The 17,665-nt window shown below is 47.5% G+C and overlaps 1 protein-coding gene across 2 annotated transcripts in view; it reads left to right on the top strand.

Moving 5' to 3' along the window:
- The window catches only part of ptprt (protein tyrosine phosphatase receptor type T), a 1,581,811-nt gene that overhangs the window by 614,001 nt on the left and 950,145 nt on the right, over positions 1 to 17,665 (top strand). For both annotated transcript variants that reach the window (XM_038803435.1, XM_038803434.1), the window contains one exon: positions 16,783 to 16,898. In XM_038803435.1, coding sequence (XP_038659363.1) covers positions 16,783 to 16,898 — 116 coding nt within the window. The remainder of the gene's footprint in view (positions 1 to 16,782; positions 16,899 to 17,665) is intronic.

The raw sequence follows: 17,665 nt of genomic DNA, 5'->3' as shown, positions 1-17,665 counted from the left end.
TAACATGCCTCCATGTTGAACACCACTTAAAGAAGCAATGAGGGTGGCAAGGGCACAAAATGTACTCTGGGTGGGGGGCTTCCATGTCCATTACCAGGAGTGGCTCGGCAGCATCACCACAGACCAAACTGGCCGAGTCCTAAAGGACAGAACTGCTAGCCTGATGATGAGGGAAAGAAGCAGGTGGTAAAACATACTTGACCTCATCCTAACCAATCCGCCTGCCACTGATGCATCTATCCATGACAGTCTTTGTAGGAGTGTCCACAGCACAGTCCATGTGGAGACAATTTCCTATTTTCAAATTAAGGATACCCTACATTGTGTTGTCTGGCACTACTTTGCTCAATGGGATTGACTTCGAACAGAACTAGCAACTCAATATTGGGCATCCAAGAAGCGCTGTGAGCCATCAACAACAGCAGAATTGCACTCATCCGTGATTTGTAACCTCATGGCCTGACATTTCCCCCACTCTACCATTACCACCAAGCTAGGAGACCACCTTTGGTTCAGTGAACAGTGCAGGAGGGTATGCCAAGAGCAACACCAGGGATACCTAAAACCTGCCTTAGGGGCAGCAGGGTAGCATGGTGGTTAGCATAAATGCTTCACAGCTCCAGGGTCCCAGGTTCGATTCCCGGCTGGGTCACTGTCTGTGTGGAGTCTGCACGTCCTCCCCCTGTGTGCGTGGGTTTCCTCCGGGTGCTCCGGTTTCCTCCCACAGTCCAAAGATGTGCGGGTTAGGTGGATTGGCCAGGCTAAATTGCCCGTAGTGTCCTAATAAAAGTAAGGTTAAGGCGGGGGGGTTGTTGGGTTACGGGTATAGGGTGGATACGTGGGTTTGAGTAGGGTGATCATGGCTCGGCACAACATTGAGGGCTGAAGGGCCTGTTCTGTGCTGTACTGTTCTATGTTCTAAGTGTCAACCTGATGAAGCTGCAACACAGGCTACTTGCGCTTCAAGCAGCAAAATCAGTAAGTAATAGACAGAGCTAAGAAATTCCACAACCAATGGATTAGATCCGACTCAGCCACATCTGGTTTTGAATGATGGTGGACAATCAAACAACTTGCTGGAGGACGAGGTGTCACAAATATTCCCATCCTCAATGATAGGGGAGGCCAGCACATCAGTGCAAATGATGAAGCTGAAGCATTTGCAACAATCTTCAGACAGAGGTGCTGAGTGAATTATTCATCTCGACCTCCCCTGGAGGTTCCGAGTATCACAGATGTCATTATTGAGCCAATTTGATTCATCCGTGAAGAAATGTTTGAAGGCATTGGATACTGCAAAGACCATGGACTTGACAATATTCCAGCAATAGTGCTGAAGGCTTGTGCTCCAAAACATGCCACACCCCTATACAAGCTGTTCCAGTACAGCGACAACACTGGCATCTACCTGCAATGTGGAAAATTGCCCAGGTATAAGCAGTACACAAAAAGCTGGACAAATCCACACCAACCAATTACCAGCCCATTCGTCTACTCTCAATCATCAATAAAGTGATGGACACAGTCATCAACAGTGGCACTTAATTAGCAATAACGTGCTCACTGACTCACTGTTTATGTTCTGCCATGGCCACTCAATGCTTTATCATATTAAAGCCTTGATTGAAACATGGTGGAATGGATAACATAGTGATCTGGACAGAAGATTAGCTGGACGAAATCCAGAGAGTATGCATAAATTGGAGGGTGATGAGGAGGTGGTGGGGGCAGCGGGGTGGTAGATGTGACCTCTGACACTCTGTCATTACAACTGCTCTTCATGTATATAAACCTGAACAGCAAGAGCTGGCAGGTTGCATGGAATTAAGAGGCACTCTAATTACTTGAAGGCCATCAGTTTCAGATAATGGAAGACAAGATAGACTGAAGTGACTCTTTGAAGTGATTCTTAGAACAAAGATAGGTTGGAGACTTGGGCAGAGAAATGGCAAATGGAGTTTAATCCAGACAACTATGAGGCAATGCATTTTGGTAGGTCTAAAATAGAGGGGAAATATACCGTAAATTTCAAAACTCCAAGGAATATAGAAAGTCAGAGAGATCTGGGCGTGCAGGTCCACAGATCTTTGAAAGTGGCAACACAAGTGGACAAGGTAGTCAAGAAGGCATACAGAATGCTTGCCTTCATTGGATGGGGCATCAAGTATAAAAACGGGCAAGTCATGCTGCAGTTGTGTAGAACCTTGATAAGGCCGCACTTGGAACATTGCTTACAACTCTGGTCACCACACTACCAGAAGGATGTGGAGGCTTTGGAGAGGGTGCAGAGGTGGTTTACCAGAATTTTGCCTGGTCTGGAGCGTGTTAGCTATGCGGAAAGGCTGAATAGACTAGGACTGTTTTCATCAGGATGGTGGAGGTTGAGAGGTGACCTGATAGAGGTCTACAAGATTATGAGGGGCATGGATAGAGTGGACGGACAGGCACTCTTTCCCAGGGTGGAGGGGTCAGTCGCCAGGGGCATAGGGTTAAGGTACATGGGGCAAAGTTTAGAGGCGATGTGCGAGGCAGGTTATTTACACAGAGGGTGCTGAGTGCCTGGAACACGTTGCAGGGGAGGTTGTGGAAGCAGAAACATAGAACATAGAACAGTACAGCACAGAACAGGCCCTTCGGCCCTCAATGTTGTGCCGAGCCATGATCACCCTACTCAAACCCACGTATCCACCCTATACCCATAACCCAACAACCCCCCCTTAACCTTACTTTTATTAGGACACTACGGGCAATTTAGCATGGCCAATCCACCTAACCCGCACATCTTTGGACTGGCATGACTTTCATAGTCATGGTATCATAGGTTGGTATCATAACCGCTACAGGCTTGGAGGGTCGAAGGGCCTGTTCCCATGCTGTTTTGTTCTTTGAAACTACTTTGAGTTCAAACAGCGTATACAATCCACAAGGAATTTTACAAAGCTTCTAAAATAGACTGTGTATTTCATGGAATGCCATTTCATGTCTCACTTGGGGTTGGAAGTAGAGGGCTGATTATCTGCCCTTAAAATGGAACTAAAGCTATTTGAGGGCGAGCTTCTCCACTGGTAGATTTGAAGATGAGGTAAATACGCAAAACCAAGCAGAAGACCTTGCCATGCCACCTCCCCGTCCATCCCTAACCTGTCTGAAGTTTTATGGGGTTGGGGGTGCAAAGGTGGCAAACGGCACAGGAAAGTCATGCCAGTTGAGTTTTCTTACACCACAGACACACCTCTGGACTAATATTGTAATTTCCTGAGACCTATGGTCACCTTCTTCTTGACATCCCAAGAAGCTGCCTCAACATGAATAGAAATGAGGAAAATCTTGCAGTGACCGAAACTCCGCCATTCATCTGCATGCAGTGGGTGGGAAGCATCAGCCAGTGCTGTGGATGGGAGAAGGCTGATCAAGGTCGAATGGCAGCAGTATGGCCTCACTGCTCATTGAGTCTGTCATTCTGTGTTGCAACGTCAACCAATTCCAGGTGAATCACAAAGGGAGCTGGCAAACAGTTTGTCCTGGTACCATGATGCCAAGTTATTCAACATTTTTAATTAATCTCAAGCTCCCACTTACACAACTGCCAACCAGGAAACATAGAAAACGAACTTGTCGAGAATCAGATTAATGAGCTTGTTGCTATGGAGAAGTTCTTGTACTGGTCAGTGTCCCACCCGAATTACTTCAATGGTGATAATAATGAAGGAGAATGTAAATGTGTACATGTCTATGTCAATCCAAAGACACTTAACAAAATCCTCAAATGCAATGCTAAACTAGAAATAATGTTCTGCCTGAACTTGCATGAATGCAAAGAATTGATTTAACACAGTGTATTCGATGGAGAAGAATTTTCTGCTGTACATAATTTTGACAATTTGGAAGGTGCGGGTCATTGTTCATACATTTTAGAATCTTTCCAGCTCACAAGGAATTTCAGAGATCACTTCATGAGGTACTTGAAAGGGGCTACAGTCGTGGTGGATAATATTGAGTCTTATGATACAGGGTCCTAACACGAAACCAAAAGCCCTTTGAAGAGTTGCCAACAAAAAGATAACAACTGAACAAGGAGAACATGACATTTTAAGAATAGGATGAAAAATACTTAGGTTAGCGTGTCTCTGATTATGGAGTGAAACAAAATTCTGCGAAAGCTGAAGTAATAAGATGACTTTTCTTCATAATAAAGGATGTCTTGGAATGACTGATTATTCACATCAGATTGCTTCAACGTCATCACAGGTAACTATCTACCTGCTTTGTGACCTGTGTAGAGAAGTTGTATCAATCGACAGACCGGATGAAGTTAGAAAAAAATAATTGCAGGTACCAGTGCTAAACTACTTCAACCTCGATGAAAATTCTAGCTTTGTAACACAAGGACATACTATTGTGGTGGTCATGGTACTAGAATAGCAGCCCAGAGTTTAAATCTCACCACAGTATGTTGTGATAATTCAATCCAATAAATCTGGTAATTTGAGAGCTCAAAAGTTGACTTTCAAAGCCTCTGGACTGGCTCATTCATCGCCTCCAGTGATACCCTTACACTTGACCCAGTATCCATGAGGTTGGTTTTCAGCAATTGTTTTACAACTGATTGGTTGTAAACTTCATTGTAAAATCAATTAGCTATATAACAACAGTATTGCTACATAATGCAAGACAGATGAGCAACAAATGCAGCCCTGGCAGTATTATGTACATTCCAAGAACCTATTTTTGAAAGTGTTCAAGAAAGTCAACTTCTGACATTGATCTCGGTAAAGTGAAGTCAAAGAGATGCTCTACCCCGGAAAAGCTCAGCAAGATGCAGTTCTGTAGGAAAACTACCAAACTTTGATATACGTAATGTGAAGAAATGATCAATATTTAGCCTATGGGAAGCAGAAATGGATACCAATACAAGAGGATTTCCAATCATGCCATGTCAGAACTGAAAATGGGAAAGTGCATTAGGTGGAACCAGAGGCATCTAAAGAAAGAGCAAGGTTATCATTTGCGGAGACACCGGAGATCCTGGCTATTTATTCCACAACAGTGCAGCTACTTAGTCCATAACAAACAAACTGGTTAGGATTTTCTGGAAAATCCTGCCCAATGTCAACGGACCTTGGGGTGGTCCATTAAATTTTACAGCCTGCCGCGAAGATTTCTGTCATGGGTGGCACCAGAACTTCCACGACAGACGTAAAGTTGGCTGCCAGTAATCAGTGAACCAGCAAACCAGCACTCCAATGTCCTTCTGATAGAGGAAGCCCCTGTCAATCGCACTGGTGAGCCATTTTCAGTATTGGTACAACTTGTTTCTGATATTAAGTACAAGGAATTCCCTGGCTGTTCCTTACAATCTGAAAATATTTGTGATGCACTATCAATTACGCAAAGATGAGAGTAGGATGTAATCGAGGTTTTGTTACACTGAGATGTGTGGCCTCCTACAGCAGCTGACTAAATGGCTGCTGAATGGGGAGCACACATATTTATACTCCACCTACTGGGCGGAGCCAGCAGGCAGAGATCTACCCCCGTACCTGTAGTACAGGGGTCTTACCGTAAAATACATAGATATATATACACTATATACATCAGTGGTGACTACCTAAAAATAAGTCCAACGGGGGTGGTGGAGAACTATATACAAAAAGTTGTGTTTAAAATTACAGATAATATTACCAATTCAGGTGGTCCAGTGCCTTGATCTGCTGTCGAGAGCGCCGCAGTGCTGGTGGCGACTCAGGCGGCAGCTTGGTCTTCGGCGACTCCGGGAGCGTGTTGAAATCCTCTTCATCCCCAAGTGGGAGCAAGGGGAGGACGGATTGTCCCAGAATGGGGGCTGCGGTGGGGTGAGCTGGGGAAAGGGAGGGTGGCGCCGGGGTAGAGGGGGGGTTGTGTGGAACGAGCTGGTGCCAGGTCCCTGAGGGAGATTGTGTCTTGGCAGCCGTCGGGGTACGCTACGTAAGCGTACTGCAGGTTGGCGTGGAGTAGCTGTACCCTCTCAACCAACGGTTTCGCCTTGTGGAGTCGAACATGTCTATGGAGGAGAAAGGGTCCTGGAGCTGCCAGCCATGTCGGGAGCGAAACCCCGGAGGTGGACTTCCTAGGGAAGGCAAAGAGACGTTCATGGGGGCTTTAAATAGTCGCGGTGGACAGGAGCGACCGAATGGAGGGAAGTGTGTCAGGGAGGACCTCCTGCCAGCGGGAGGCTGGGAGATTTCTGGACCGTAGGGCCAGCTGGACGGCCCTCCAGACCATCCCATTTACATAGAATTTACAGTGCAGAAGGAGGCCATTCGGCCCATCGAATCTGCACCGGCTCTTGGAAAGAGCATCCTATCCAAGGTCAACACCTCCACCCTATCCCCATAACCCAGTAACCCCACCCAACACTAAGGGCAATTTTGGACACTAAGGGCAATTTATCATGGCCAATCCACCTAACCTGCACATCTTTGGACTGTGGGAGGAAACCGGAGCACCCGGAGGAAACCCACGCATACACGGGGAGAACGTGCAGACTCCACACAGACAGTGACCCAGCGGGGAATCGAACCTGGGACCCTGGAGCTGTGAAGCGATTGTGCTATCCACAATGCTACCGTGCTGCCGATTCTCCTGCTCTACCTGCCCATTTCCCCTGGGGTTGTAGCTGGTCGTCTTGCTCGAGGCAATGCCCCTTTTGAGCAGGTACTGGCGCAGCTCATCGCTCATAAATGAGGATCCCCGGTCACTGTGGACGTAGGCGGGGAAGCCGAACAGAGCGAAGATGGTGTTGAGGGCTTTGATGACAGTGGCAGACGTCATATCGGGGCATGGGACTGCAAAGGGGAATGGGGAATATTCATCGACCACACTGAGAAAGTACGTGTTCCAGTCGATGGAGGGGAAGGGCCCTTTGAAGTCCATGCTAAGGCGTTCAAAGGGGCCGGAGGCCTTCACCAGGCGCGCATGGTCTGGCCGGTAGAAGTGTGGTTTACACTCCGCGCAGACCTGGCAGTCTCTGGTGATCGCCCTGACTTCCTCGATGGAGTAGGACAGGTTGCGGGCCTTGATGAAATGGTAAAAACGGGTGACCACTGGGTGACAGAGATTGTCGTGCAGGGTCCGGAGTCGGTCCACTTGTGCGCTGGCACATGTACCTCGGGATAGGGCATCGGGGGGCTTGTTGAGCCTATCGGGGCGATACAAAATCTTGTAATTGTAGGTGGAGAGATTGATCCTCCACCTCATGATTTTATCGTTTTTGATCCTGCCCCGCTGTGTGTTGTTAAACATGAAGGCAACCGACCATTGGTCAGTGAGGAGAGTGTATCTCCTGCCGGCCAGGTAATGTCTCCAATGCCGCACAGCTTCAACGATGGCTTGGACCTCCTTTTCGACAGAGGAGTGCCGAATTTCGGAGGAATGTAGGGTGTGGGAAAAGAGTGCCAAAGGCCTGCCTGCCTGGTTGAGGGTGGCGGCCAGAGTGACATCTGATACATCGCTCTCGACTTGGACAGGCAGCGTCTCATCGACTGCGTGTATCGCGGCCTTGGCGATGTCGGCCTTGATACGGTTGAAGGTTTGGTGAGCCTCGGCCATCAGGGGAAATACAGTGGATTGAATGAGTGGGCGGGCCTTGTCCGCATAGTTTGGGAGACACTGGGCGTAATACGAAAAGAACCCCAGGCATCGTTTGAGGGCCTTCGTGCAGTGGAGAGGAGTTCCATGAGGGGGCGCATGCGATCGGGGTCGGGCCCCAGAACTCCGTTCTGGACCACATAGCCGAGGATGGCTAAGCGGTTTGTGCTGAACACGTACTTCCCCTTGTTATACGTGAGGTTGAGGAGAGTGGCGGTGTGGAGAAATTTGGAAAGGTTGGCATCATGGTCCTGCTGATCATGGCCGCAGATGGTGACATTGTCCAGGTACGGGAAGGTGGGCCGCAGTCGGTACCAGTCAACCATTCGGTCCATCTCCTGTTGGAAGACCGAGACCCCATTGGTCATGCCGAAGGGGCCCCTAAGAAAGTGGTAAAGGCGACCATCTGCTTCGAACGCAGTGTATGGGCGGTCCGCCTTACGGATGGGGAGCTGGTGGTAGGCAGATTTCAGGTCCACTGTCGAGAAGTCCCGGTACTGTGCAATCTGATTGACCATATCAGATATGCGTGGGAGGGGGTACACGTCGAGCTGTGTGTACAGATTGATGGTCTGACTGTAGTCAACGACCATCCTGTTTTTCTCCCCAGTTTTGACCACTACCACTTGGGCTCTCCAGGGGCTGTTGCTGGCCTCGATGATGCCTTTCCGAAGCAGCCGCTGGACTTCAGACCTGATGAAGGTCCTGTCCTGGGCACTGTACCATCTGCTCCTGGTTTCGACGGGTTTGCAATCTGGGGTTAGGTTTTTAAAAAGGGAAGGCGGGTCGACCTTAAGGGTCGCGAAGCCGCAAATGGTAAGGGGTGATAGGGGCCCGCCGAATTTCAGTGTTAGGCTCTGGAGGTTGCACTGGAAGTCCAGGCTGAGTAGCAGGGCAGCGCAGAGGTTGGGGAGGACGTAGAGGCGGATGCCACTGAACTCCACGCCCTGGACAGTGAGGGTGGCGATCCAGTACCCCCGGATCACCACGGAGTGGGATCCTGAGGCCAAGGAGATTCTCTGGTTAGCGGGATGTACCGTGAGGGAGCAGCGCCTTACTGTGTCGGGGTGAATGAAGCTATCAGTGCTCCCGGAGTCCAGCAGGCAGGAGATCTCGTGCCCATTGACCTTCACCTTAGTTGAAGCGGTCGCAAGGTTGTGTGGTCGAGACTGGTCAATCGTGACCGAGGCGAGTCGCGGCTGGTCGAGAGCGGTTGCAGGCAATGAGCGGCCTAATGAGGTGCCCGACGGGCAGGGGTCATGAGTTGGGTAAGGTGGCGGTGCCCACGGGCCGCACGTGTCGTGTGGGAGGCAGGATGGCTGCGCCCTGGGGCTATACGTGTCGTGAGGAAGGCAAGATGGCGGCGCCCGTTGGTCCTGGGAGGGACAAGATAGCGGCGCCCACGGGCCGCACGTTTTGTGAGCCGAGCAAGATGGCGGCACCCACTGGCCGCACGTGGTCCGAGGAGGGGGAGATGGTGTTGCCCACTGGCCACACGTTGGGGGTTTTGGGACAATAGCGGTGATTAAGCGGGCCTGGCACGCTGCAGTGAAATGTCCTTTCTTGCCACAGGCCTTGCAGAGGCCTCCCCGCGCTGGGCAGTGCTGTCGGGAGTGTTTTGACTGCCCACAGAAGTAGTATTTGTGCCCCCCGGGGTTGGTTGGCTGCCGCACGGCTAGGCGTGGGTTGGCTGAGGACGGTCGCTGATGGGGTCCACGATGGGGCGGCCGTCTGCGGAGTCCAAGATGCACAGGGGGGAGTGGGCCGCGTGGTCAGGGGCATGGGCCTGAACGTTGCGTGATGCGACCATAAGTGAGAGCGCTAGTTTTTTGGTCACCGCGAGGTTGAGCGTGGCCCCCTCTAAGAGGCGCTGGCGGATGTAGTCAGACCCTATGCCCGTAACAAATGCATCTCTCATCAGCAAATTTGAGTGTTCCGTGGCTGAAACGGCCTGGCAGTCACAGTCTCTAGCTAGGGCGAGCAGGGCGCGCCAGAAATCTTCCACTGACTCACCGGGAAGTTGGCGCCGCGTGGAGAGGAGGTGCCTGCCGTAGATTTTATTAGTTCGCTGAGCGTGGTTTTCCTTCAGTAGCGCAATGGCCCCTGCGTAGGTTGGCACGTCCTGGACGAGTGGAAAGACGTTGGAGCTCATCCGCATGTAAAGGATCTGGAGCTTCTGTGCTTCTGGGATTGTGTCTGGCGCAGACCCGATGTACACTTCAAAACAGGCTAGCCAATGTTCGAAATCCTTTTTGGCATTGTCCGCTTGAGGATGCAGCTGCAGGCGATCCGGCTTGATGCGGAGGTCCATCTCTGAAAAATCTCAGTGTAATAAATTGATGCACTATCAATTACGCAAAGACGAGAGTAGGATGTAATCGAGGCTTTATTACTGAGATGTGTGGCCTCCTACAGCAGCTGACGAAATGGCTGCAGTACGGGGAGCACACATATTTATACTCCGCCTACTGGGCAGAGCCAGCAGGCAGGGGTCTATCCCTGTACCTGTATTACAGGGGTCTTACCGTAAAACACATATATATACAGTACATACATCAGTGGTAACTACCACAATTTGCAAGATTGATGGCTATTGTGTGGTTGAATCTAATCATAGAATCACAGAATTTTCAGTGCCGAAGTAGGCCATTTGACCCAACGAGTCTGAACCGGCCCTTGGAAAGAGCACCCCACTTAAACCCATGCCTCCACCCCATCCCAGTAACCCCACCTAACCATTGTTTGGACACTCAGGGCAATTTATCATGGCCGATCCACCTAACCTGTATATCTTTGGACTGTGGGAGGAAACCGGAGCGCGCAGAGGGAAGCCATACAGACATGGGGAGAATGTGCAGACTCCTCACAGACAGTGACCGAAGCGGGGAATCGAACCTCGGACCCTGGAGCTGTGAAGCAACTGTGCTAACCACTGTGCTATTGTGCTGCCCTAATTACATGGCTGATCAATCAATGCTACACATTTGAAGCTCTGAAGTCATTCCCATTTTGCTGTCAAGCGAACTTCTTAACAAGTGTGACAGCTCGGATGTTATTCGAGTAGGAACAATGTCCATGATTGTTATTGCACCTATCCATTAAGTCCAATACATGTCTCGTCTATATTGATTATTGGGACAGAGTTGTCTCATCAATAATAACCTCGAGACTTCGATTTTGTTTAAAAGTATGTTTATTAAGGTTTCAATTTTGACAAATAATGCAACTAAACCAGAAGAATGATACAGCACAGCCAGTAAAAGAAAGACTCAGCAAACACGAATACAGGAAAACAGCAGTATAACTAGCTCGATACAATCATCAGACTAATTTGATGCCTCTATAAGCCCAACCACTGAACAAGAGAAAGAGGATAAGGCCATGAAAACATGGTAAAATGGTGCATGCCTTCTCACGCAGCAATTGTTAACAATTGCCATGAGAGTTCAGGATAGATTTTTTGCGCCATGTTCCGGCACACACCAATATACATTTCCCTCAACCCCAGCAGCGCCAGAGGCACCAATGACTCAGAGGAACCTCCTGTCCCCGGATACCAGACCCATCTGCACGCATGCAGGAACCAATCACGGATTCTTTATAACTACCCTTAAAAAAACAAGGAAGCACACAACAAAAATACCAGGGACTTGGGTTCAATTCCAGCCTCGGGTGACTGTCTGGTGTGGAGTTTGCACTTTCTCCCCGTGTCTGTATGGGTTTCCTCCGGGTGCTCTGGTATCTCCTGCAGACCAAAGATTTGCAGGTTAGGTGGATTGTCCAGCTAAATTGCCCCTTAGAGTCCAAACGATTAGGTGGGGTTACTGGGATACGGGGACAGGGCCGGAGCGTGGGCCTAGGTAGGGTACTCTTTCCGAGGGTTGGTGCAGACTCGATGGACCGAATGGCCTCCTTCTGCACTGTAGAGATTCTATGATTCTATATACGAGAGCCCCAGTTCTAAAAGGGTGTTACATATATATTTACATATATATGTAAGTAAAGTCACCAGAGTCTCAGATAACCACAGCTGCTTTCCCCTTTCTAGGGGGAGAACTGACTGGTGGTGATTTAACCTGAGGATCGCCACACCTCAGACAAGGGGCAATTTTGAGAAGGCCCGCCTTCAATGAATAACCTCAGCCAGTACAGGAATTGGACCCATGTTGTTGGCCTTGCTCGGCATCACAAACTAGCTATCCAGCCAACTGGATATATATGTATATATATATATATATCACACAACAGAACATAGCCCCAGCCTCGGGTCCAGTACAGAACCAACATAATTCCATGCAGTTATACAGAGGACCAGCGACAACATGTTCGGATTATGATCAGTGTCGCCAACACCTCCAAAAAACAAAAAGGAAGGAGAACGAGAACTACCAGGAGTGGATAACAGGGTAACAAATGGATCAGGATCCCACAATGGGTCCATATTCCCCCAGCGCACACCCATCAAGTATTAATGAAGAAGAGAACAAGGTGCTGGAGCTAGATTTATCATGCGAGAAGCTTGTCATACTGCCCTTTTAGTAGTTCATTCTGCAGTAATTCACTGCTATATATTTTCCATCCTATGCATCTGCCAGCAATCACAGCTCTCTACAGTATCTCATTTTGCCATAGCAACAGAAATTCTTACACAAATCTTTTTGTTTTCCCCAAGATCATCCTATGCTTGCTGGGAAATGACATCAAAATTCTGAGTTAGTTTTGAAGAAAATTATTTTAATGTGAAAAAGTACGAATATATTCTTAGCGTAATTCCGACCCCCTGCAATAACTATTATTCTGGTAACCTGACATCAGATTGTTGTTATAGCAACAGGAAATTATGAGGCTTGTTCCTGTTCTCTGATTGCTCAGATGCCCTATTGGTAGGAGCAGGTGACTGATTCTGAATTTTGATCTATAATCAGACATCAACTCCCAGCATGCCTACCAGCCTTCACATCAGCATAACAATGTACCACATGGATATTTTAAAGTCATTTATAACATAAACTGCAAATTGCCTGTAATCATTGCAGAGGTACATAAGACACTTGAGATAATTTTCACCTTCGCTAACTGGGTAGCAATTTGGTGACGAATGTCTCCTCCCTTTTGAGTAAGCCAGTCAATTTTTGTTCCATTAAAGGCGCCCAAGAGGCAGTGGAAAATGATCCTCCTTCTTTGCTTATCTTGCTCGTCCTTTGAGGCGAAGGTGACCATCTGTGTCTCCTGGGGGGGGGGGGGGGGGGGGGGGTTTGATAGGGTAGCAATAGGTTCATAAGGCCAATCTGTGCTGAAAATATTTTTGAAAATAGGACATGGTACCGCCGAGAATGGAGTAGCTTTTACTATACACAGTTTTTAAATAGTGGACAGCAGAATGACTGCTGTGCTACTTCGGCGAGTATAAAATTAAGTGTAACCCGAGGACAGGTAAGCAGCACAGGCTGCTTATGATGCTTCATGAACCTCTCTCAGCTACCAAAATACATTACCATCCATTTTGATATTTTGTGCCAGACTGGAGTGACATGCTGCAAAGGGAAATTTTCTGATCTTCCCTTGTAATATTCAGCTTCTTATGTTACTGAAGGATGAGAAGCACCATTTCTCTTTGGTTTCCCAGATTGGCAGAGGTCGCAAGTTCTCCATGATTTTGCAGACATTCTCAGTGAGTGGAAATGGAGGGGGTAAAGGTGATAAAAGCATATAATGGAAAGTGGGAATTTGGAGAGATGTAAAGTGACTTACAGAAATGAAGAAATGATGCAAGTATCTCTGAGCTTCAGGAGTAGCTAGGGGCGTTCACACAGAATGGGCAGGAGGTGAGCTTGGGATGAGAGGAATGATCTTAGAGGCACAGATCATGCAGGAGAAATAGATCTGAGACCTCGGATGACAGGTGTATATCTGAAAACTGAAGGAAAGCCAATGACATGGAGAGGGTAGAAATGTGAATCTCCAAAACACAAAGATTCCAATGACATTGAACAAGTGAGGCAGAGATTATCCTGAAAGCATGGATAGTGTTGGGGCAAGGGAAGATTACTCCACCAAGGCCATGTTATCTTCACAATTGTGCTACCTTCCGCAACAAAATTGAGGAGTAAATGATGATTTTTGCATTTTAGTAAGTAAATATTACCCTGAAAAGGGTGATGTGACAGGATAAATTTTGCTTTTTAATGACATAGTTGTTGCTCAGCACCTCTGCATCTGTACCCTGTGAGAAAGAAGGCAAGTTGCCAAAATAAATAGTGTGGTCTAGATCTAATCTAAGATGTGCTATTTTATCTACTATATTTATATTCATTATAGCCCTGATATTATCTGCATTCACAAGAAACTAATGGATTTGTTTATTGTGCTATCATAACTGAGACTATCACCCATATATTTTCCATTTATTTTAAATGGATGTAATGTTACATTAAAACAGCAGCAGCAATTTTATGAACATATAAACATTAATTTAACTGTGGTGTAATTTTGTTGGTTATATAAATTTCTATTTCTGTATGTATTTTCTGAACTTTTAAATATTTTTGAAAAACTATTTTGTATTCCATGTTTGCCCTTTAGGTGTAAGATTGTCCTTTTCCTCATTAAGTTCCCTGAGCAGCCTAGTTTTGCCAAAACAAAATGTAAAAGATGAAATATGAGGAGAAAGTTTAGAGTTAGATTCAGGGAGGCCCAGCCAACCATACCCACATGTTCTGGGACGCCCCAGACTTGTCAGGTTTTGGACAGTCTTCTTCGAGGCGATGTCCACGATTGTGGGGGTGAGAGTGGAGCCTGCCCAAGCGTGGCAGTGCTCGGGGTCTTGGAATAGCCAGAATTACAAATGGGAAAGAGGGCCGATGCCCTTGCATCTGCTTCCCTAATAGCCCACCATAGAATCCTGCTCGGCTGGCCATCAGCAGCACCACCTACAGCTGCATACTGGCTGGCAGACCTATCGGAATTTTTCCATCTTGACAAGATCAAATGCACCATCCGAGGGTTGGGCGATGGTTTCCACAGAGCATGGGGCCAATCACCAAACTGTTCCAAGACCTGTCTGAAGCCAACAACGATAGAACGGGAGGGGGGGGGTGCAGAGGGTGAGGGGATGCTATGAGAACCACCAGGGACACAGAAAGCAGACAGGAATGAGGAAAGGGGGTGGCAACAGTGGGGTGAGATCCAAGGAAACACCAAAGGGGAACCCAGGGAGAGACTGACACAGGGACCAGAGGGTCCTTCAAAAAGCTATAAGAGTAAAACAAACATCTACGGTGAAGGGAATGGCCTCGGATAGGACCCAGAGACAGTAGAAAAGGGGAGGGGGGAGCGGGGTGCGGGGTGCAAATAAAAACTGGGTGGTGGTGGTGGTGGGGTGTCGAAAAGGACCAACGTGTAAATTTGAAATTATAACCGTTTCATCCATTTCTTGTACAGTGTAAAAATGCAAACTTAATAAAACTATTTATGAAAAAAAAGATTAAGCCTGGTGGTTTGAGGTTAACTCAATCTGTTGATTGAAGATACACTTGCCCACCAACTTTCAATGGAAATTGCAGTTATTAGAGGTTGAATTTTATCGGGGAAGGTGGGGGCGGGGCTGTACGCCTTGAATGCCCAGAAAAGTCTGTTTCAAACTGACTGTTATTTTTTTTGAAAGGCCATCCTGCAACAATGACATGCCAGGAGCTTCCTAAGTGAGTAGAGGATGGGGCTTGAGCCCCTCAGTGTGAAGAAATCCCACCCTAGAGAGCTGCTGACCAATCTGCTCTGCCAGTTGAAGTCTCACCAGAATTCAGTAGGGGGCACTGCTGAGACTGCACAGAGGTCGAGGGAAGAAGAAAAAAGGACTGGGGACTAAGTAGGTGCTGGGCTTTAAGGGCAGGAAGGGATTGAGTGGAAGTGCCTCCAATGTGCACAGGTCAACCCCCTGCCCCAAGCCAAAAGGCATACCTGCCTTTTCTTCCCGCGTTTTAAAATGAAGGCCTGCCCACTCCCACCCACCTGCCCATTTACCGTTTCATGGTGACCTGGTCAGGAACGAGCAGAAAGGTGGTGGACAGCCACCCATCATAATTTACATCCTTGAAAACATGCTCAGTAACTCTGTAAAATCCAGCTCTACAAATCTAAAACTGCACAGCATCTTCCCACCTGTCCCATCTTCCTCCTCTGCAACAAGGGACCGAGAACATGTTTAAGCAGAGCAACCATGTGTCTCTTTAACCAGTCAGTTTGAAGAACCCTCGGTGAGATAAGCCATCTTAACAAGCAGCATACATTAGAATAGTTAATTTGGTGCCAAATCATGGATAGAAAGTGAAATAAAAAGTGGGAAAAAAGGCTGGGATTCAGAAAAAGAGAGAGGTTTGAAAATTATTATTTTTTTAAACCTCCAAAAGCAATTAAAATCTTAAGGAATAAGACATCACACCTGTAAGAGTAAATTTTCAGTGTCAGATAAATTGGCAACACATTATTGTAATCATCAACAATTCACTTACACTTGAAGGGAGAAGTCCCAACATTTTCCGATGTGTTTAGTGGATATCTGTCACTTAAAAACCCAGACATCACATGTGTTTGAATGAGATGTTTCTCAGTGAGATACTGTTATGAGAGATTTCCAGAGGACCAAAACAAACATATCCAGCAACTTCTTGAATTCTGCACACACAAATGCAGTCACTTGAACTCAAAATCTGATATGCACCTTAATAACAATGATGCTGATTATTTGCACCACAAAATGAGGGCAGTTACTTTTGTGTGTTACTGGTTTGATTTTTTTTTTAAATCCACTTTTGGGAACATTTTTGGGTTTTCTACCGAGTAGCCACTGTAGCTATGGGTGCATAAATGGGTTTGATGACAATTTGCCACTAGTTATGGCGGGAAATGGGCTGAATCCTCCGTCCGGCTGTACCAGATTTCAGGTTCCGCACGTCGGTGGTATGCTCCGTTTTGCCGGCTGGTCAATGGGGTTTCACATTGTGGGGCAGCCCCACACTGTCGGGAAACCCCTGGGCTACTGGCAAAATGGAGCATCCCGACGGCAGAGAATCCCGCCCAAATGTTTTTGGCCAATTAAGTTAATTGTAATATTGGGACGACCAACTGATTAACCTTGCCTCTTTGGAAATTGTTTTTCAGGGAAAGCCCCTCATTTTCTTCGGCTTCAGAACGTGGAAGTGAACGCAGGACAAAATGCCACATTTCAGTGTATTGCTGGTGGAAAGTGGTCCCAGCATGACAAGCTCTGGTTGCAGGTTTGTACTTGGGTTTTTTGTTTCTTCAGGTTTTTTTAAAAATCCATTTCCTTTTTCAGATGTTTAAATTGTAGTGCACTTCAAACGGCTGTCTGTAGGACCTGGAATGAAGCACGTAGCAGGGATGACTCTTTGTTCTATTTCTCTTTTGCTTTGTTCTCTTACGTGAGGACCTGTCTGAGCATCAAAGGGGTATAGTTCAGTAAGTAGTGCCATTAGATCTTCTTCCATGTTGAAAAATATATGTTTTTTCCCCAGTTGCTCAACAGGGAAGAGCTGTTTCTCGTCTTTTGTCCCCAGTTTGACAGATGTACTCGCTGTAGTGAATTAATGGCAAAATAAGAGGTGTGATTCTCCGTTAACCGAAGCCGAAATCGGAATATGTGATTGGGCGGAGAATAGCTTCCAACGCCAAAATCGCGGAAGGTGCCGATTTGACACCAAATCGTATTTCTCCGTCACCTCAACAACGGCGTCAATGCGTTTCACTCTGTATGTACAGTTGACACCGTTGGCATATCGTTAGTGGGCCCGACCAGGTCTTGTCCACAATTCTCTGCCTCCAAGGTACTGAGTTCCTGACGGCGTGGTTCACTTGTGCTTTTAAAAAGGGAAACCGGCATGGTGGCTGCTGAGGGAGAGAGGGGGTACGGAACGTGTTCAACATTGCCATAGTTTTCTGACAGATGTGCCGCTGGGCTGGGAGCTTCTGCCAGGGCTGGGGGGAGGTGTGGAGGGTGGCCAGGAGGCGGGCTGTGGGGTCAGGG

The sequence above is a fragment of the Scyliorhinus canicula genome, chromosome 7, assembly GCF_902713615.1.
Source record: "Scyliorhinus canicula chromosome 7, sScyCan1.1, whole genome shotgun sequence".
NCBI lineage: Eukaryota > Metazoa > Chordata > Chondrichthyes > Carcharhiniformes > Scyliorhinidae > Scyliorhinus > Scyliorhinus canicula.
The sequence above is the reverse complement of the archived record's forward strand: the minus strand, read 5'-3'. Positions and strand labels throughout refer to the sequence as shown.